We start from the raw sequence: 20,255 nt of genomic DNA on the forward strand, positions 1-20,255 counted from the left end.
AAAAGTGTCTTAATTGTTGGACTCCTTGAAATCTGTCCGGACTCCTAAATTTCAAAAGTTAGGAGTCCTTGGACTCCTTACTCAGATTACGTGTGTACTTAGTGTCGAACACTGAAAAGTATAACATCGGTTTACTATGTAACGCTCTGCACCACAACAGACGAACGCAAATTGTATTTTACGCTGTTTATTCACCCACTTTAAACCAGATGCTTTACATCGAGGTCGTGTTATCGATTTATATCTACACAGCGAGCGAATCGAGAGATATTGAAAAATGGAATAGTGGTTGGATTTAAATTGATCAGGCGTGCAAAATTCAAAGTGTCGTTACATAATTTCTACGGAACATTATCGAGAAATGAATTATCTACACAGGTATGTAAATATTATTGCAATCTGTTGATATTAAGTGTCTTATATCGGGGCTTGAATGTTGCGCACAAAATCCTTGCGCAACAATATAGACAAAGAAGGAAAAATTCCCACCATTGTTTTGGTCTTTCCCTTTGTACGCTCCAAATATTACCCATATAAAAAGTAGCTTAATATTTGAGAGCGTCAACAATTTGGACAACTGTAATGACATGACCACAGAATGGCACTTCTTTTACGTCAATCAGGAGTTTCTCTGGATTTAAACGTACCCTATCTCGTGTGCCCTGTCAAGCAAAGCGAGTAGATTGCCGTCATGCTCAGTTCTTCTAAAATGTCGTCAACTAGCAATAACCACTGATTTTGAAAATTGACATAAACCCAGTTAAATTATACATTTTCTGATAGATATTAGTAAACCGTTTCCAAATGTGTATGGTTTGTGTATCTTACATTGTCTAAAATATTGTTAGTGAATGCGGAAACATTGAAAAATCCCTTGTGTAAAAATTGTCATTTTTCATTTTTTTCAAAAAAGTCAACCTGGGTGTATAATTTGTTTAAAATAATGATTTAAGAACACATTTTTTATCCAAACTTTTAACAATTCATTACAGATACATTTCAGCTATGTTAGATGTCCTTGCAGTCGGATGGTTCGTCAGGATTCTGGTCTGAAACACGTTACCCCCCACCAACGCAGGACCCAAAAATTCCTGAAATAGACAATAAAAAGTTGATTTTTCTAAATTGCAAATTTGCATGTGATTCAAAATCACAGTTGAAATAATGTACAACAAAACAAGAATAAATGTTGAAAAAACAAAAACTTATTTGGTTAGTATTTAAAAAACCCCATCTAAAACATGTACAACTGCCCCACCAACCCAATACAAATGTGATACAACCTGGTATTTAAGGAAATATTCAAAGACAGTTACCCTCATTTAGTTTTATTTCTTTTTCTTATTTCTTGTCATCAGCCTTCCCACACCATGAGCGTTTTGATTAAGCATGAAGCAAGGAGTCATCGCGCAATAAAGACACAATGGGACGAAAGAAACCGAAACGGACACAACGACAGAAAGCTAAAGGTTCCATTTTGCTTTTTGTTTGTATATAAAAATGTTATGTTTTTAGCAGCTTTAATCGACAAATGATTGCAAAACATTCTAAAGAAGCAGGTTTCCCTAAAACTCGTCGCTACCTGATAATAAGTACAAGCGAAAATGAGTAGCAATTTTACCAAATAACAGATTAAAGTGTATTAATGCTAAATACTATATTTGACCCAAAAGGTCATCTAATCTGCAGGCTAAAGCTTTTTTGTTTTGAGTCAGAAGATTGCGTGCATACATCAAAATGTGAAGCATCACATTATGAGTCCCATTCTTGTCTTAGATGCATTATGTATTGCCCAATATGCACAAATTAATTACCATGATGTGATTATTCAAACATGCCAGCCTATTTTGTACACTTTTTTATACGAATGAACCTTCCATTTCCCAATTAAGTTCTGTATTCATACATGGATTATATTTTCCACTGTAGCTGTAACTGGTGATGAGCCATCGGAAAGAAACGATGAGCCGTCATCTTCTTTATTGGGAGCAACAGGACAGGCATCAGTTGAAACAGGAGAGTCATCAGTTGAAACAGGACAGCCATCAGTTGAAACAGGACAGCCATCAGTTGAAACAGGACAGCCGTCTGCTGAACTGTCAGGGATAGGACAACATGATGGTAAACACACTTTCCCGAATTCATATGAGGCCAAAAAAGGTCCATTTCCGGTCACCGGACCATATCTCCCGAAACAGCGCCAACCCTCTACTTTTAATTGGGGTCAAAAAAAAGAATTTTTTATGTCACCCACCGGGACAAGGGAACTAATATTTTTTAAAAGGATATAATCTTAAACAAATTTTAAGGTCAAGGTCATCCTTCAAGGTCAAAAGTAAAACAAAAACAATCCAAGGGAAGTAATAAGCCATAAAAGGGAGATAAATTCTAAACCTGCCAAATGACATTGAAATTTTATTTCAAAGCGGCGCAAAAGGGGGCAGTGTGTTTTTGACAAACACATCTCAATGTGAACAATTTTTAAAGGTTAAATAAGTTCCAATAAATGTAAGCTTTACTGATCATCATGATGAAATCTACATGTAATATAAACCTTGTTACCACTCCTGAGGCCTCATGTTTGACTCAACTTTGATATATCCTGGTATTAATCTTTATCTTTACAATATAAAAAACGAGTTCCACTATGGTCATGTGCATCCAAAAACTTAGTCGACAGGTAAAATGTTTGAAAAACCTTGTTTCCACTCTAGAGGCAAAACGTTTTGCTCAATCTTGCGAATCTTAGTCTGAAAGCATACCATAATAATATCAATGCCGATTTCCTAACTGAGTCATGTGCGTCTAAAAAGGTAACCTACTCAAATCTTCGAACAACCTTGTTACCATGTAAAAGGCCACATTTATTACTTAATCTTGACTATTAAATCTAAACAAGGTCACAAGATAAAATTTGAGCAAAAAACTTTTTGACATCTTGCTGTGAACATTTGTTCTTTTTATTTACTTGTGTAGTGAGGTTTGGTTCAAGGCCAAGGCAAAACATGGCCACCATGAGCAGGGGTTTTTCGAGTCATTTTGTGGAAATGAGTCTGGTCAAATTGGGATTTTTTAATTGATAAAAGTGGCAAATATGGGAATTTGTTATCAACGATAAGGACCAAATTGGGATTTTTTACAACAAATATTTACACAACAGGTCTTTTCCTGGCCATTTTGGATAAAATCATATACATTATGGCAATATATTGAGTAGATTGTTTAAAAAATAAAATTCAGATATAGAGTTTAATAGTCATAAGAAACTTTGCTTTGGGATCGGGTCCGTTTTACGGCCTTTTATTACAAAGCAGAAAGACCTCTGATGAAGCTAAGCACTAAACTTTATAAATGCACTAGAACACCATAGAAGTAACTTTGTTTACCCACTAATCATGAAAGGTTCTAAGAATAGTAAAAATATCATGATATTTGGGATGAGTTTTGGGATTATCTTTTTTTGTCCAAAAAGTTGCTGCCAGGTGTTAGTAAAGTTTTCTTCTAATTATATTGTAAAACCTCGTTAACGCTACCCGCTCAGAACAGTTTCTTCCTCTGAGTCTCAGAACAGTTTCCTCCCTCTGAGTCTCTGAACAGTTTCCTTCCTCAGTCTCAGAACAGTTTCCTTCCTCTGAGTCTCAGAACAGTTTCTTCCTCTGAGTCTCAGAACTGTTTCCTTCCTCTGAGTCTCGGATTAGTTTTCTTTCTCTGAGTCTCAGAACAGTTTCCTTTCTCTGAGTCTCAGAACAGTTTCCTTTCTCTGAGTCTCAGAACAGTTTCCTTCCTCTGATTCTCAGAACAGTTTCCTTCCTCTGAGTCTCAGAACAGTTTCCTTCCTCTGAGTCTCAGAACAGTTTCTTCCTCTGAGTCTCAGAACAGTTTCTTCCTCTGAGTCTCAGAACAGTTTCCTTCCTCTGAGTCTCAGAACAGTTTCCTTCCTCTGAGTCTCAGAACAGTTTCTTTCTCTGAGTCTCAGAACAGTTTCTTCCTCTGAGTCTCAGAACAGTTTCCTTCCTCTGAGTCTCAGAACAGTTTTTTCTCTGAGTCTCAGAACAGTTTCCTTTCTCTGAGTCTCAGAACAGTTTCTTTCCTCTGAGTCTCAGAACAGTTTCCCTCCTCTGAGTCTCAGAACAGTTTCCTTCCTCTGAGTCTCAGAACAGTTTCCTTCCTCTGAGTCTCAGAACAGTTTCCTTCCTCTGAGTCTCAGAACAGTTTCCTTCCTCTGAGTTTCAGAACAGTTTCCCTCCTCTGAGTCTCAGAACAGTTTCCTTCCTCTGAGTCTCAGAACAGTTTCCTTCCTCTGAGTTTCAGAACAGTTTCCCTCCTCTGAGTCTCAGAACAGTTTCCTTCCTCTGAGTCTCAGAACAGTTTCCTTCCTCTGAGTTTTAGAACAGTTTCATACCTCTGAGTCTCAGAACAGTTTCTTCCTCTGAGTATCAGAACAGTTTCCTTCCTCTGAGTCTCAAAACAGTTTCCTTCCTCTGAGTCTCATAACAGTTTCCTTCCTCTGAGTCTCAGACCAGTTTCATTCCTCTGAGTCTCAAAACAGTTTCCTTTCTCTGAGTCTCAGAACAGTTTCCTTCCTCTTAGTCTCAGAACAGTTTCCTTCCTCTGAGTCTCAGAACAGCTTCCTTCCTTTGAGTATCAGAACAGTTTTCTTCCTCTGAGTCTCAGAACAGTTTCCTTCCTCTGAGTTAGTCTCAGAACAGTGTCCTTCCTCTGAGTGAGTCTCAGAACAGTTTCCTTCCTCTGAGTCTCAGAAAATTTTCCTTCCTCTGAGTCTCGGAACAGTTTCCTTTCTCTGAGTCTGAGAACAGTTTCCTTTCATTGAGTCTCAGAACAGTTTCCTTCCTTTGAGTGAGTCTTAGAACAGTTTCCTTCCTCTGAGTCTCAGAACAGTTTCCTTCCTCTGAGTTAGTTTCAGAATAGTTTCCTTCCTCTGAGTCGCAGAATAGTTTCCTTTCTCTGAGTCTCAAAACAGTTTCCTTCCTCTGAGTTTCAGAACAGTTTCCCTCCTCCGAGTCTCAGAATAGTTTCCTTCCTCTGAGTCTCAGAACAGTTTCCTTCCTCTGAGTTTCAGAACAGTTTCCTACCTCTGAGTCTCAGAACAGTTTTTTCATCTGAGTCTCAGAACAGTTTCCTTCCTCAGAGTCTCAGAACAGTTTCCTTCCTCTGAGTCTCAGAACAGTTTCCGTCCTCTGAGTCTCAAAACAGTTCCTTTCCTCTGATTCTCAGAACAGTTTCCTTTCTCTGAGTCTCAGAACAGTTTCCTTTCTCTTAGTCTCAGAATATTTTTCTTCCTCTGAATCTCAGAACAGTTTCCTTCCTCTGAGTGAGTCTCAGAACAGTTTCCGTTCTCTGAGTCTCAAAACAGTTTCCCTCCTCTGAGTCTCGGAATAGTTTCCTTCCTCTGAGTGAGTCTCAGAACAGTTTCCTTCCTCTGAGTCTCAGAACAGTTTCCTTCCTCTGAATCTCATAACAGTTTTCTTCCTCCGAGTCTCAGAATAGTTTCCTTCCTCTGAGTCTCAGAACAGTTTCCTTCCTCTGAGTCTCAGAATAGTTTCCTTCCTCTGAATCTCAGAACAGTTTCCTTCTTCTGAGTGAGTCTCAGAACAGTTTCCTTCCTCTGAGTCTCAGAACAGTTTCCTTCCTCTGAGTCTCAGAACAGTTTCCTTCCTCTGAGTCTCAGAACAGTTTCCTTCCTCCGAGTCTCAGAACAGTTTCCTTCCTCTGAGTCTCAGAACAGTTTCCTTCCTCTGAGTCTCAGAACAGTTTACGTCTTCTGAGTCTCAGAACAGTTTCCTTTCTCTGAGTCTCAGACCAGTTTTCTTCCTCTGAGTCTCAGAACAGTTTCCTTCCTCTGAGTCTCGGAACAGTTTCCTTTCTCTGAGTTTCAGAACAGTTTCCTTTCTCTGAGTCTCAGAACAGTTTCCTTCCTCTGAGTCTCAGAACTGTTTCCTTCCTCTGAGTCTCAGAACAGTTTCCTTCCTCTGAGTCTCAGAACAGTTTCCTTCCTCTGAGTCTCAGAACAGTTTCCGTTCTCTGAGTCTCAGAACAATTTCCTTCCTCTGAGTCTCAGAACAGTTTCCTTTCTCTGAGTCTCTGAAAAGTTTCCTTCCTCTGATTCTCTGGTTCAAAGTCATTATCCTTTTAAAACAGAACTAAGTATTGTTTGCTGTGCCATAATTGTGATTGTCTCGACAGCACAACTTATTTTCTGATGTATTTTAAATGTAAATTGTCCACAAAATCATCATAAGTTTTAACTATTTAAAGCAATAAATAATTTTCTTATTTTCAAACAAATGGGCATAGTCAATCTTTAGTATTTGAATAAATGAATGCTTTACTTATCTAAACTGACAACCGGCAGATGATATACAAGTTGTTTTTGTTGTTTAATAATCAAAAGCAAAACATATGTTGTAGCTGAACCTGACATCCAAACGGACAATGTGAGTGTAGATAATGTGCAATCCGACAGAGGGAACAGGTCAGAAATGGAACCAAGACTAATGGGAAATGAAGAGAACACATTGAGTCGTACACCAGTCAATCAAAAAGGTTAGTAATACAATTAATATGAAACATTAAAATTTTATTCATATGTCTTTTTAGCTCATCTATTAAAGCACAACTTGCTCATGGTGAGCTTTTGTGATCACCTTTTGTCCGTCGTCAACATTTTGCCTTGTTAACACTTTAGGGGCCACATTTATTGTCTGAACTCATGAAACTTGGTCAGAAGATTCGTCCTAATGATATCTTGGTCGAGTTTGAAACTTGGTCATGCGAGGTCAAAACAAGGTCACTAGGTCAAATTAAAGAAAAAGCTTGCAAACACTCTAGAAGTCACATTTATTGTCCAATCTTAGTCAAATCTTCATATTACTTAGTCAGAACATTTGTTTTAATGATATCAAGAAAACTCATTTATACCTGTGCATTGTTTCAGTACAATAGTGTTGACTGATGCCTTCCTAATGTGTAACACTCCCTGGAAATCGCCCCAATTAACTTGGCACTGCCATCAAAGACCTTTGTCTTAATGTCAGTTGGACACCATGCATAGATAGATTGCAACTTGAAATGTTTTAGGCCTACAGTTTGCAGTCATTCGGTAGTTTGTGTGTGATTATGAAAGATTTGTGATTTTAACAGGTTTTATTGTTGCTTCAATTGGAAATATCATTGCAAGGTGAAAATTATACCAATTGTTTAAGTTAGCGCACCTCTAATGATTTCCCGCGATTCATTTTACGATCATTGCCGATCTTCAATGATCGCTTATTTCCGAGAGATGCATTTTATTTTTTTCAAACTTCGAATTTTGATATATGTTTAACTTATTCATTTAGAATACATTATTTTCACTATAAATATTGACTTTGATCTAATTATCATCTGAAAAATACGATTTCGCGATTTCTTCAAAGATCGAGCGAGCCTCTTTACCTGTTTACTTATGGATATCTTATTTAAGTTTGCACCGATGTGAAGTTGTCGTGGCCGAGTGGTTAAGGCGATGGACTAGATATCTTTTAGGATCTTCCCGCGCGGGTTCGATTCCTGCCGACATCGCATACATTTTGCGACGCGTTTTATTTCTTTTCTAACGTAATTTGATTTAATATAACACATAAGCTATGTTTATTGTTAAATATGTTGAAAATTGTATGCGAATCCTTCAATTTTTAAAATTAAAACAACGTTATGGCTACATTGATTAATTTACTGCTAAAAATACGAATGATGCATGTTGCATTTTTATTTTTATTTCAAAAAGTAAACGGTAAATCTGTCTATTTTTTGGTATTTTTGCTGTATATAGTGTTTCTATAAAAACTAAATTTAAAATATAACTTAAATGATACTATTTTGAATTTTATGACACTTTGTTTTTAACCGACCCAATTTTTACTTGGCTGAAATCACTTACATTTCATGGCGCTATTCCATAGATTAAAATTTGTAAAAAATAAATGTCTGTAAAATAATACTTATTAATCTTGTTTAAACTTTAAACACCTTTACTGCATCTGTACACACCAACTGCATGTCCATATTTGGAAATTTGAATGAATTATGGAACTTTTATATACCCCAGGGGTGAAAATTAACTGGACAAAAGCCGAGCGTGAGTGTGGTTTTGAAAAAAATCGGTATATTTTTTTTAAAGCATGGAAAGCCTACCTACAAATTTGCATGTAGTTCAGTGAAATGATGCTGATTAGGAAAATAATTAATTAAATTATATTTGGATATGTGCGCATTAGAGGTGCGCTACCTTAAGTGTACCTTCAAACCTAGTACACATCAACGTACTCCCAGAGCCTTTGACATTTTTTAGTATGGCGGCTCTGGAAGTATATATAAACTCAATCGCAGTTTTGCGCTCAGATTTCGTGCACATTACTTAACACAGTGCTTTCACACAGGCAATTTAACGGTCCCTCAGCGGGGCGCTTGAATTTCGAAATCAGATTCCGTGGGGCGCCTGAAATTGTCCGATCAGTGTATTCTGACAGTTATTGCAGTTTAAGATCAAAGCGATATCGACTTCGCCAAAAATTTTGAAAGCCAATTTACGATCCTTTGTCGCTTTACCCAACTAAAGCCCGTCTAAAGGCGGAGCGTCGCTCTATTAGAAAATCAATATTGGCCAATGAGAGCGCACGCTTTGTATGAGTGACAGCAGTAGGCAGGCAATACCTGCAGTTAAATCATGCAGAGGACTTGTGACGTACATGTAATTGCCACAGAAATCTTAGCCAGTTGCTTAAAATACTGATTATGGCAACTGACCGTAATCCTCGTGGACAACGTGAATTTCATGCATAATTCCGTCAAAACATTTATTCGACTCGTAAAGTGTTTATTGTTGAAATCATAACACAACTGTTAAAATTTGTTTAAATCTCAAATGGGAATAATTAAATTTGTAATCCGAAACCCATTCCCGAAAGTCGATGTTTACGCGTCTTTAATCTGAAACACACTTCCGAATGCAAATGTTACCGCAACGTTGAAATAATCTTGCTTCGAATAAGCAGTGCACATTTATTTTATGTTGATTCTTTTTCTCAATTAAAAAGAGCGCAAAAATTATGAAGCACGTACAACGCCGCATCATTTGCATAGAAAACGTGCGTGAATTGAGCGTTTTAACAAGCACACAACACGTCAGCGGATTGACGCATGTTCAGAGGCAATATGTCATCAAATCTATAAATAGTCACTTTAAATTTATTTGATACTATAAAAAATGGCAAGGTTTGTGTTAAAGAAATAATTGAGAGCTTTTATCGTAAATACTTACCAGAAAGTAATGTATAAAAACGGAATAAACGGTATTGTCGGGTAATAAATAAAAACTTAAAGTAGTAAGTATACATTAATAGAGTCGGGTTGAAACGGATGTATTGGGGAATCGTTTGAGTCGGGATTTTACTATCTATGCGGGAAAGTTTTAAAACAATTAAAATAATATTTTTAAATGACTGGGGGATTTTCTTTGAAGAATCATAGCGCACCAAATGACGTCTTTTGACGCTGTTTTTATTTGAGTTATAACGCACCACAGAACGTCAATTGACACGTTAGACACGTGTGTATAGATGCAGTTAAGGTGTTTAAAATATAAACAAGATGAAATAAGTATTCTTTTACAGTCATTTATTTTTTACAAATTTTATCTATGGAAGAGCGCCATGAAATGTAAGTGATTTCAGCGAAGTAAAAATTGGGTCGGTTAAAAACAAAGTGTCATAAAATTCAAAATAGTATCATTTAAGTTATATTTTAAACATAGTTTTTATAGAAACACTATAAATAGCAAAAATACCAAGAAATATACAGATTTACCGTTTATTTTTTTAAATAAAAATGCAACATGCATCATTCGTATTTTCAGTAGTTAATCACCCAATTTAGCCATAACGTTGTTTTAATTTTAAAAATTGAAGGATGTGCATACAAATGTAAACATATTAAACAAAAACCATAGCATATATATGCTACATTAAATCAAATTACGTTAGAAAAGAAATAAAACGTGTCGCAAAAAGTATGTCGGCAGGATTCGAACCCGCGCGGGAAGATCCTAAAAAATGTGTAGTCCATCGCCTTAACCGCTAGGCCACGACAACTTCACATTTGTGAAAGCTTAAATTAGATATACATAAGTAAACAGGTAAAAAGGCTCGCCAATCTTTGAAGAAATCGTGAAATCGTATTTTTTCAGATGATATTTGGATCAAAGTCAATATTTATTGTGAAAATAATGTATTCTAAAGGAATTATGTAAACATATAACAAAATTCGAACTTTGAAAAAAATAAAATGCATCTCTCGGAAATAACCGATCATTGAAGATCGGCAATGATCGTAAAATAAATCGGGGCAAATCATTAGAGGTGCGCTACCTTAAATTTTTTGCTTTTTTTCTTATGTTTACTTTTTTGTCTGTCATACCTGGGACATAATTATTTTAGTTTAAAGCTATTTTGGCCCGTATGATGATTGTGATCTTGAAGGTTTTCTCACGACTTATAATAGTAGTAAAATTTCAGTGTGTGGCACAAAATGATAGAACACATTTTAGCTCACTTGTCACGAAGTGACATGTTGAGCTTATGTGACTGTATGATGTCCTGCGTCCGTTGTGTGTGCGTGTTTGTGTGCGTGCGTCCGTCCGTCAACAATTTGTTTGTGTAGACAGTAGAGATCACAGTTTTCATCCAATCTTTATGAAATTTGATCAGAATGTTTATTTTGATGAAATCTGGGTTGGGTTTGTATTTGGGTCATCAGGGATCATAAACTAGGTCACTAGGTCAAATAATTGAAAAATCATCAACAATTTGTTTGTGTAGACAGTAGAGGTCACAGTTTTCATCCAATGTTTATGAAATTTGGTCAGAATGTTTATCTTGATGAAATTTGGGTTGGGATTGTATTTGGGTCATCTGGGGTCAAAAACTAGGTCAAAAAATAGAAAAACCTTGTGTAGACAATAGAGGTCGCAGTTTTCATCCAATCTTTATGAAATTCGGTCAGAATGTTTATCTTTATGAAATCTGGCTTGGGAATGTATTTGGGTCATCTGGGATCAAAAACTAGGTCACTAGGTCAAAAACTAGGTCAAATAATAGTAAAACCTTGTGTAGACAAAAGAGGTCGCAGTTTTCATCCAATCTTTACGAAATTTAGTCAGAATGTTTATCTTAATGAAGTCTGGGTTGGGTTTGTATTTGGGTCATCTGAGGTCAAAAACTAGGTCACTAGGTCAAATAATATAAAAACCATCAACGATTTTGTTTGTGTAGACAGTAGAGGACACAGTTTTCATCCAATCCTTATGAAATTTGGTCAGAAAGTTTATCTTGATGAAATATTGGTTGGGATTGTATTTGGGTCATCTGGGGTCAAAAACTAGGTCACTAGGTCAAATAATAGAAAAACCTTGTGTAGACAATAGAGGTCACAGTTTTCATCCGATCTTCGTGAAATTTGGTCAGAATGTTTGTCTTGATGATATCTGGGTTGGGTCACCTGGGTTCAAAAATAGGTCAATAGGTTAAAACATTAGAAAAACCTTGTGTAGACAATAGAGGTCACAGTTTTCATCCAATATTTATGAAATTTGGTCAGAATGTTTATCTTGATGAAATCTGGGTTGGAATTGTATTTGGTTAGTCAGGTGAGCGATTCAGGGCCATCATGGCCATCTTGTTTAGTATTCCGATTTTCCTTGTTCAGTCGGGTTTTGATAATTAACCATGATCAAACAATACCATGCTTAAATTTCAAGCTACGAATAAATGATTGTTCCAAATACTTGAATGATTGATTATAGTTCATTTTGCTTAAACATTAGGTGGAAATTAACTGTCCACTAATTTTGATATGACAACATTTCTTTGACTCCAGTGATGTCAATATATTTTCATTCATGTTATTTCATGCTTACTTTCAATTGTGATAATACTTCATTTGGAACAAATGTTTTATAAAGTTTTAACTTATTTTATTAAATGTTAATTATTTATGAAGAGTATTATATTATGAATATTTTTTCATTATTTGACCCTTTTTCAATGTACAGGTGGAAAGAAGCAGAAGGGCAAGAAGATGGGCCTGACTGACTTCCTGTCCGGGGAGAGGGAGAAGGGGCGCCCGCACACAACGGGCAAGAGCCCGCCGGGCCAGCCTGAGGAGCCCGCCAAGCTGTTACCAGCCCCACTGCCCAAGGAGAATATCTGGGAGAAGAGAAAGATTGCGCAGGTATCAGACACTGTGGTAAGAAACATTTGAGCCACGTTATTGGAAAAGTGGGCTTGATGCAATTGCAAAATGATATCTCAAGTAAGCCTGTGCAGTCTGCACTGGCTAATCAGGGACAAAACTTTACACTTACATGGTATTTTTCGCATTAAAAAGTCTCTTTGCAAGAATCCAATTTTAGGCGGAAAATGTCATTGAGGATTAGCCTGTGCAAATGTCACAGGCTAATCAGGCATGTCTCGTTGGTCGCATGCATTAAGCCAAGTTTTCCTAGAACAAGCCTCTTTTGCATAAGGGAATTTGACCAGTTGTTGCTAGGCTTGTTAGTTTCATAAATAAAAGTTAATTAATTGGAGTTTGCAACTAAGCCAACTATGTTCTTTTTTAACCACATGGAATGTCAAATTATACTTGGTATTGATTGGCAATTCATGGCATGTATGTGCCCTTACAGACTAGTCAGCCATCTGATGCCAGGGCTCCCCCTGCTCAGTCAGGGAACAGTGAGACTGGTTCAAATAAGAAGCCACCAACTGAAGTGACAAACCTGAGAAAACCCGAGAACCAGCCGGCATCTTCACTTTCCCAGGTCAGTAGTCTGTGCTTGCTTTTTGTCTGACATGTTTTTATGCCCCCTTTCGAGGAAAAGGGGGTATATTGTTATCTATGTCAGTCAGTCTGTCTGTCAGTCTGTCACAATTTTCGTGTCCGCTCTCTAATTCAAATAGTTTTCATCCGATCTTTACGAAACTTGGTCAGAAGTTGTATCTAGACAATATCTAGGTCAAGTTTGAATATGGGTCATGCCGGGTCAAAAACTAGGTCACGGGGTTGAAAAAAACAAATCCAAGGGAAGTAATAAGCTGTAAATGGACATAATCGTCTGACCTGCTAACTTATATATTTTTGTTAAATAAGTCAAAGCGGCGCAGTAGGCGACATTGTGTTTCTGACAAGCACATCGTGGTAAAAGGTCAAGGTCATGCTTCAAGGTCTAAGGTCAAAAAATACAAATCCAAGGGAAGTAATAAGCTTTCAAGGGAGATAATTATTTAATATTAAACATAGCAACTTGATATTTGGCATGCATGTGTATCTCATGGAGCTGCACATTTTGAGTGGTGAATCCACAGTCACGGTAGTGGCTTTTAATTCTTTGCTACTAAAAATAGAGATTTGTTAGAGACAATTATTTTCAAGAGAAGTAATTTATATAATTATAAATCTCAGATTATATATTTCCTTACCAAGAATTTTATTTCTTTTCACAGTTACTGTACAGATTTTTTATTTTGATTATTTATAACTCAAATGATGGATTTGTCAAAGTTTTTTTTAAAGGTCCAATGCCGATTTTATAACGAAAAATGCTATTTTATAAATATGTATATTCTAAAACGAGTGGTATCAACAAGAGCAATGGCAAAAAATATTAAAATACTAAAAACGATGGTCTTGTTTTCCGTAAACCGCCCAGGTATTTCCGCCACCTATTTTTGGTTGTGACGTCACATTCACTCAACGCGCATGACACGGAAACTTGTCCATTGTTATTACGGATCGAACACTTCGCGCTTTATGTCAACTTTGACACTCAATATCGTGCTATGTTAATACAGTTCTTTTAATACAAGTTTTATTAATAACATGTGATTTTTCTGTGTGTGTTTTTTGCACGACAATCGTTATTCCACTGTCAGTGTGTGTGTTTTTCGGGTGCAAAGAATGTGCGGAAAGGGAAACAAGGGACTATTCGGTTTTGCCAAGGATGATGTTACTCGTAAGAAATGGATGAATAATATATTATACGCATGTATGTATTAACGGCTTAGTAACAAACAATAAATTACAGCCCTGCTCTTATTATTAAGGACAAAATGGTTAATCAGTGGAACAGCGATAAAAAAGGACAAATTCATTTCATTTTATAAATAAACAAGCTAAGCTACAGCTAAATAACCAACAAAGTATCAAAAATAACATTTTTGTACTGATATTTAATTCAAATTAATTACTGTCTATTACACAAATTATTAAAAGCCATTTTAAAATGGAATTGGAATAGTATTACTTAAAATAGTAATATTATTTACTAACATCATTCATTATGTTATATTGAAATATTCAGATAAAAATGTAAATTGAGGAGGGTTTGTGCATGGATTGTTATTATTAGTACACTTTATTGATTTCATTACAATAACAGCTTGGCATTTCTCTGTAATGGGTATCCGAACAATGGCTCCAAAGGACAATCGCTCTCACGCTAATTTTGACGAGGCGGACGTTTGCTCCTACATTATTTTGACACCACGGCCATTGGTTCATACAATTATATGCAAAATTTTAAAACATAGTATACGCGGATCAAAGGTTAAACCCTATAATTATCCGAAAATTAAATTGACTTTGTGCGTACTATCATAAATACAAGTTGAACAATATTTAAACTTCTCAAGCGGTTTTATGTAATCAATGTAACGATCTCCAAGATCACTTTCATTTTTTACTCGAATGTTCAGTTTTTAATAGCCTTAGACAACACTATATACATAGACATTATGATTGATTTCTAAGTTTTTTACGTTTCAAGAATTTCCATGGCTACCAGTCAAATTCACACCAGTTACCAATGTTGTGTATTAGTCCATACAGAGTGTCATGGACTTTATGGCTATTTGGCTGATGAAATGTGCCTTATCTGTGGATATATCACAGTTGATTATTGTAGACTCAGTATGATTTAAGATAAGAGATTAGCCCAAGCCGAATTATATCAACAAACAGTCATAAAATGTATTACTATCAGACCAGTGCTACAGCTTAGCTAACCAAGGGGTGCATCTCCGTGTCCCATAAATGTCCCACTCTGCCCACTTGGACCTACACCATGCTATTGTTTTGATTATCATGTGATTATAACGAAGGTTGTATTTATCAATGAATTAATATAAGTGTTCACACTTAAACCCTTATTATTGCTTGAAACAATGTTTTAAATTAAAATTCATGTCATCAGAAATACTAACATTCCTTCCTAATCAGAACCGGTGCAATTATCACACTCTATTTTTATGCTCCCCGAAATAAAATGTTGGCGGAGCATATAGTTGCCAGTTTGTCCTTCCTTCCTTCCTTCCTTACTTCCTCACTTTCATCACACTTTTGTAACAGTTTCTCATAGCACCTTCATAAATTATTTTTTTTACATATAATTCATAAATCTCTTATTACATTACAAGTAATTAATTAATTTCTCATTGTTCACATTATATTTAAATGGTTCAATAATAATGGGAATAATATATTCTAGCAATTATTAATAACATATAAATTAACATGCAACAGGAAGCATTTCGGAAAAGCCCCATGCTCGAAAATGCCCTTTTGGCAAAATACCGCGCGTGGAAAGTGCCCTTTTGACAAAAAAGCCCCCCTGCCCTTTTTAAATCCTAGCTGGAGCACTGAATACTTAACCGATCTCTTTAATATTTGGCATGTAGGTACCTTGCATGGACCTCTACCTTTTAATGAGGATTGAGGTCACTGGGGTCAAGGTCAAGGTCACTGAGGCTAATAATAGATTCTTCTGTCACACTTTTGTTACAGTTTATCATAGCACCTTCAATACTTAACCGATCTCTTTTATATTTGGCATGAATGTACCTTGCATGGACCTCTACCTTTTGATGAGGTTTGAGGTCACTGGGGTCAAGGTCAAGGTCACCGAGGCTAATAATAGACTTCCTTCCGTAACACTTTTGCTACCGTTTCTCATAGCGCCTTAAATACTTTACCAATCGCTTTCATACTTTGCATGTAGGTACCTTGCATGGAACTCTACCTTTTGATGAGGTTTGGGGTCAAGGTCAAGGTCACCGAGGCTAATAATAGACTTCCTTCTGTCACACTTTTGCTACCGTTTCTCATAGCGCCTTCAATACTTTACCAATCGCTTTCATACTTGGCATGTAGGTACCTTGCATGGACCTCTACCTTTTGATGAGATTTGAGGTCACTGGGGTCAAGGTCAAGGTCACCGAGGCTAATAATAGACTTCCTTCCGTCACACTTTTGCTACCGTTTCTCATAGTGCCTTCAATACTTTACCAATCGCTTTCATATTTGGTATGTAGGTACCTTGCATGGACCTCTACCTTTTGATGAGGTTTGAGGTCACTGGGTCAATGTCACCAAAGCTAATAATAGATTTTTTAGGTGTTTATTAACACATACATTGACAAAGCGCATCATCGGGGAGCATCCATCAGTTTCACTGATATTCTTGTTTTATTATTAATCAGTGCTTTGTGTAACCTAGTCATATTCAACAAGCTTGGACTGTAGAATAACAATCAAAAATATTTTTTTTGCCCCGACGCGTGCATGAAACACAGTTATGTATTTACTAATCCGTGTTCCCAACACGATGGTTATCTTGAGCATTGACAAAATAAACCTCGCTGTCCGAGTCAGAATCATAAAAAATCTGACAGACTGTCACTAAATTCTGACTCATACATTCAAGGTTGAACGGAAAACTCGTCATAATCCCTATCATATTCCATTTTCCATCAATTTTTCTAACTAAAGTTTCGAGAGATAATACATCCAAAGCTTTCTAACGCCGGTTCCTTATTGAGAGCATGAACAATGGAAGATTTGTGACGTCATTTCCGGTTTTAATGAAAATGGCGAGTACATCGGTATGTGTGGAAAATCGCGACTTTGTTCTATTCGTTCTCGCTTATTACACCGTATTTGAAATAAAGTGAGGTGCGAAATAGTTTAGATATGCACTAAATTCGATAAATAAAGGTGTTTTACGGGTTTTTAAAATCGCGGCACGTGAACTTTAATGATATTATTATCATTTCTTTCCTGTACTAACTTGTGAATGGTAGGATTCATTACACACCTGTGGACTTATGTCCATAGATACATGATGAACTCTGGCTATGATATCTTTGATAAACCACAGGCCTTGGTTGTCAGTGATGTCTGACTTGGTCATTTTTGACTGTCTTCTACAGCCTCCCCCCTCCCCCCTCCGGTTGGATTGGACAAAATCCAAGGGAAGTAATAAGCTTTAAAGGGAGATGAATTCTATACCTGCAAAATGATAAATATAAATTTTATTTCAAAGCAGCGCAGTAGGGGGCATTGTGTTTCTGACGAACAAATCTCTTGTTGCCATGTAAAACGTTTTGGTTATTATCTACGTTCCTGTACAAATATGGCATTTTTGAAAGTTCTTTCAAAATGTTGAACTTAATGAAAATTGTTTAACCCCACTCTTACCTCAATTAAGGTTAATAATTAGATAATTATGTTGGTCATCATTGCAACTATGATCCAAATCAGTTCAAGGAGTAGTTTGTTATATTTGCAAATATGATCAAACCCTGCTCATAAGACAACATAGTAGAAATATCTAAGTAGTAATTATCTAAGCAGGTTGGTCACTTAATTGCAGTAACTTACATCACTAAGTATATGTGCATGTTTGTGTTTCTTTCAATTTAATGGAATATACCAGTTTCAAGGCATATCATGTGATTTCGTGCGCTTTGGTTTGCAGGCAGCTTCTAGTCGTCAAGAGGCCAAGAAAGAGTTTGTGTCTGCAGAGCCACCCAATGAGAATCCCTCGACCCAGGGCAGACAGGACAGTAAGCACACCTTGGAAACTACAATGGGCCTTTCATTTTAGCTCTGTCAAAACTGGGCTTAATGCATGTGCTTAAAGTGTCCTCCCATATTAGCCAGAGCAGTCTGACAGACTTATCAGGGACAACAAGTTCCGCTTAAATGGTATTTTTTGTTTAAATAATGTCTTTTATCTCTGATTAAAGCATTTTGGGACTGAACTGTGGGATGACACTTTTCTCGTATGCATTAAGCCCAGTTTCTCTAGAACAAGACTTACCAGTATTTATAAAGGATGTCATGAGTATTTTAATTCACAGGGTCCTATTTTGCTGTAAGGTATATATGGCCAGTCTGTTTCCAGTCATGTTGATATAGCAAAAAGCATTTCCATGAAAATTTAGAAGCTGGTAAATACTTTTACACGCTTCTCTGTTTTACAACAGCACAACTTTTAGATATGTCTGTACTTTATATTGCAAGATCTTCCAACTATTGATCATTTAAATATTTCCCCCAATAAGAAGCGATGTAAAAAATTGCAGTCTGTTTAGGTTTTATGCCGTTTGCTGCTCATCAGTATCTAACGGTTAGAATTGAAGTCTTCAAAATTTGAATGTAGAAAGAAGGGTCTTAAATAACAGTTAACTTTCTAGGGGATCACACATGTATCAAAATACGTATCTTAGCGGTTAAGGGTTGATTGGCTTGTAAAGTAGGGTCATGATTTGCGTGCATTGATCTGGTAGTTTTTAATATTGTAAAAAAAACTTAAGAAAAGATAAAATAAAGGATTTGTAAGCTATTTGAAAATTAATAACTACTGGTGCACATTGAAAATCATGCTTTAACATTAATCAGATGTTTAGGGTTCCAGGTTCTCTTTAACAAAGACTGTTTAGTACCCATTTGCATATAGCATTACCAAGACCATGGTCTATTAGCAGATGGTGTAATAAGAGGTGGAGCTTCACGTCCAAGTCCAAGTTTTGAACCCCCATCTGGATCAGCTCCGGGACCTCTCCCTAAACCCTGGGCTGGGATAGAAGGCCCCACCACAGGGGCAAAGAGGGGCAGGGGACGTGAAGACAGGGGCAGAGGGGCCCCCCAGGGGAGAGGCAGAGAGCAGCAGTACAGGTATGGTAGTGAATAAAACAGGTCTTTTATTTAATGCTAAGGGTTAAAATACTGAAAATAATTGCTGAATTTGTTTTTAGCTCACCTAATTGCTCAGGTGAGCTTTTAGGATCGGTCTTTGTCCATCGTGTGTCCGTCCGTGGTACGTCCGTCCACATTTGGTTTGTAAACACTCTAGAGGCCACATTTCTTGCCAGATCTTCATGAAACTTGGTCATAAGTTTTGTCCCAATGATACCTCGATTAGAAACTGGGTCATGCTGGGTCAAAAACTAGGTCACTAGGTATAAAAAAGTAAAATTTTGTAAACACTGTTGAAGTCACATTTCATGCCCAATCTTCATGTAACTTTGTCGTCATGTTTGTCTTAATGAAATGTTGGTTGAGTTCAAAAGTGGCTCTGGTCCGTTGAAAAACATGGCCGCCAGTGGACGGGGTAATTTTCCTTTTTTACCTATAGAGAGACCTTGTGAACACTTTTGAACTCACAATTTTTGCCCAATCATCATAAAACTTGGTCAAAACATTTGTTTTATTGATATCTCGGTCGAGTTCGAAAATGGTCCAGATCGGTGAAAAAACATGGCCACCAGGGATTGAGGCAGTTTTCTCTATATGTATGTAGTGAATACATGTAAACACTCTTGAAGTCACATTTTTGGTCCAATCTTCATGAAATTTGTTCAGAACATTTGTTTCCTAGATATGCGGGTTAAGTTTAGAAAATGGTTCTGGTCTGTTGAAAAAAATGGCTGCCAGGGGGACGGGGCAGTTTTCCTTATATTTATATAGTAAAAAGGCATTTGAACAGTCAAGAAGTCACATGGTTTGCCCAATCATCATGAAACTTGGTCAAAACATTGGTTTTATTGATATCTTGGAAAAGTTTGATAATGGTTGCGATCGGTGAACGAACATGGCTGCAAGTGAACCTGGCAGTTTTCTCTATATGTATATAGTGAAAACATTTGAACACTCTAGAAGTCACATTTTTGGTCCAATTTTCATGAAGTTTGGTCAGAACATTTGTTTCCTAGATACACGAGTTGAGTTATTTATTTATCAAATATTGTATTTGTCTTTTTTAGCTCGGCTGTTCTAGGTATTGTCATAGCCAGCTCGCCGTCCGCCGGCGTCGTGTTAAAACTTAGACATTTTGCTCTACAATCAAAGTGCTTCTACCTACA

General features: G+C 36.7%; 1 protein-coding gene across 1 annotated transcript; it reads left to right on the forward strand.

Annotated features, from left to right (window-relative positions):
• Positions 1–324: 324 nt before the first annotated feature.
• Positions 325–19,084, forward strand: LOC127835817 (eukaryotic translation initiation factor 4B-like). The gene is made up of 8 exons (XM_052362250.1): positions 325–378; positions 1,359–1,469; positions 1,930–2,121; positions 6,430–6,564; positions 12,107–12,300; positions 12,740–12,874; positions 17,867–17,954; positions 18,876–19,084. The coding sequence occupies exons 2-8, from the start codon at positions 1,424–1,426 to the stop codon at positions 19,082–19,084; spliced, it is 999 nt and encodes a 332-aa protein (XP_052218210.1). The 5' UTR covers positions 325–378; positions 1,359–1,423.
• Positions 19,085–20,255: the final 1,171 nt, after the last annotated feature.

Source organism: Dreissena polymorpha, chromosome 6, assembly GCF_020536995.1.
Source record: "Dreissena polymorpha isolate Duluth1 chromosome 6, UMN_Dpol_1.0, whole genome shotgun sequence".
In the NCBI taxonomy this organism is placed as follows: Eukaryota; Metazoa; Mollusca; class Bivalvia; order Myida; family Dreissenidae; genus Dreissena; species Dreissena polymorpha.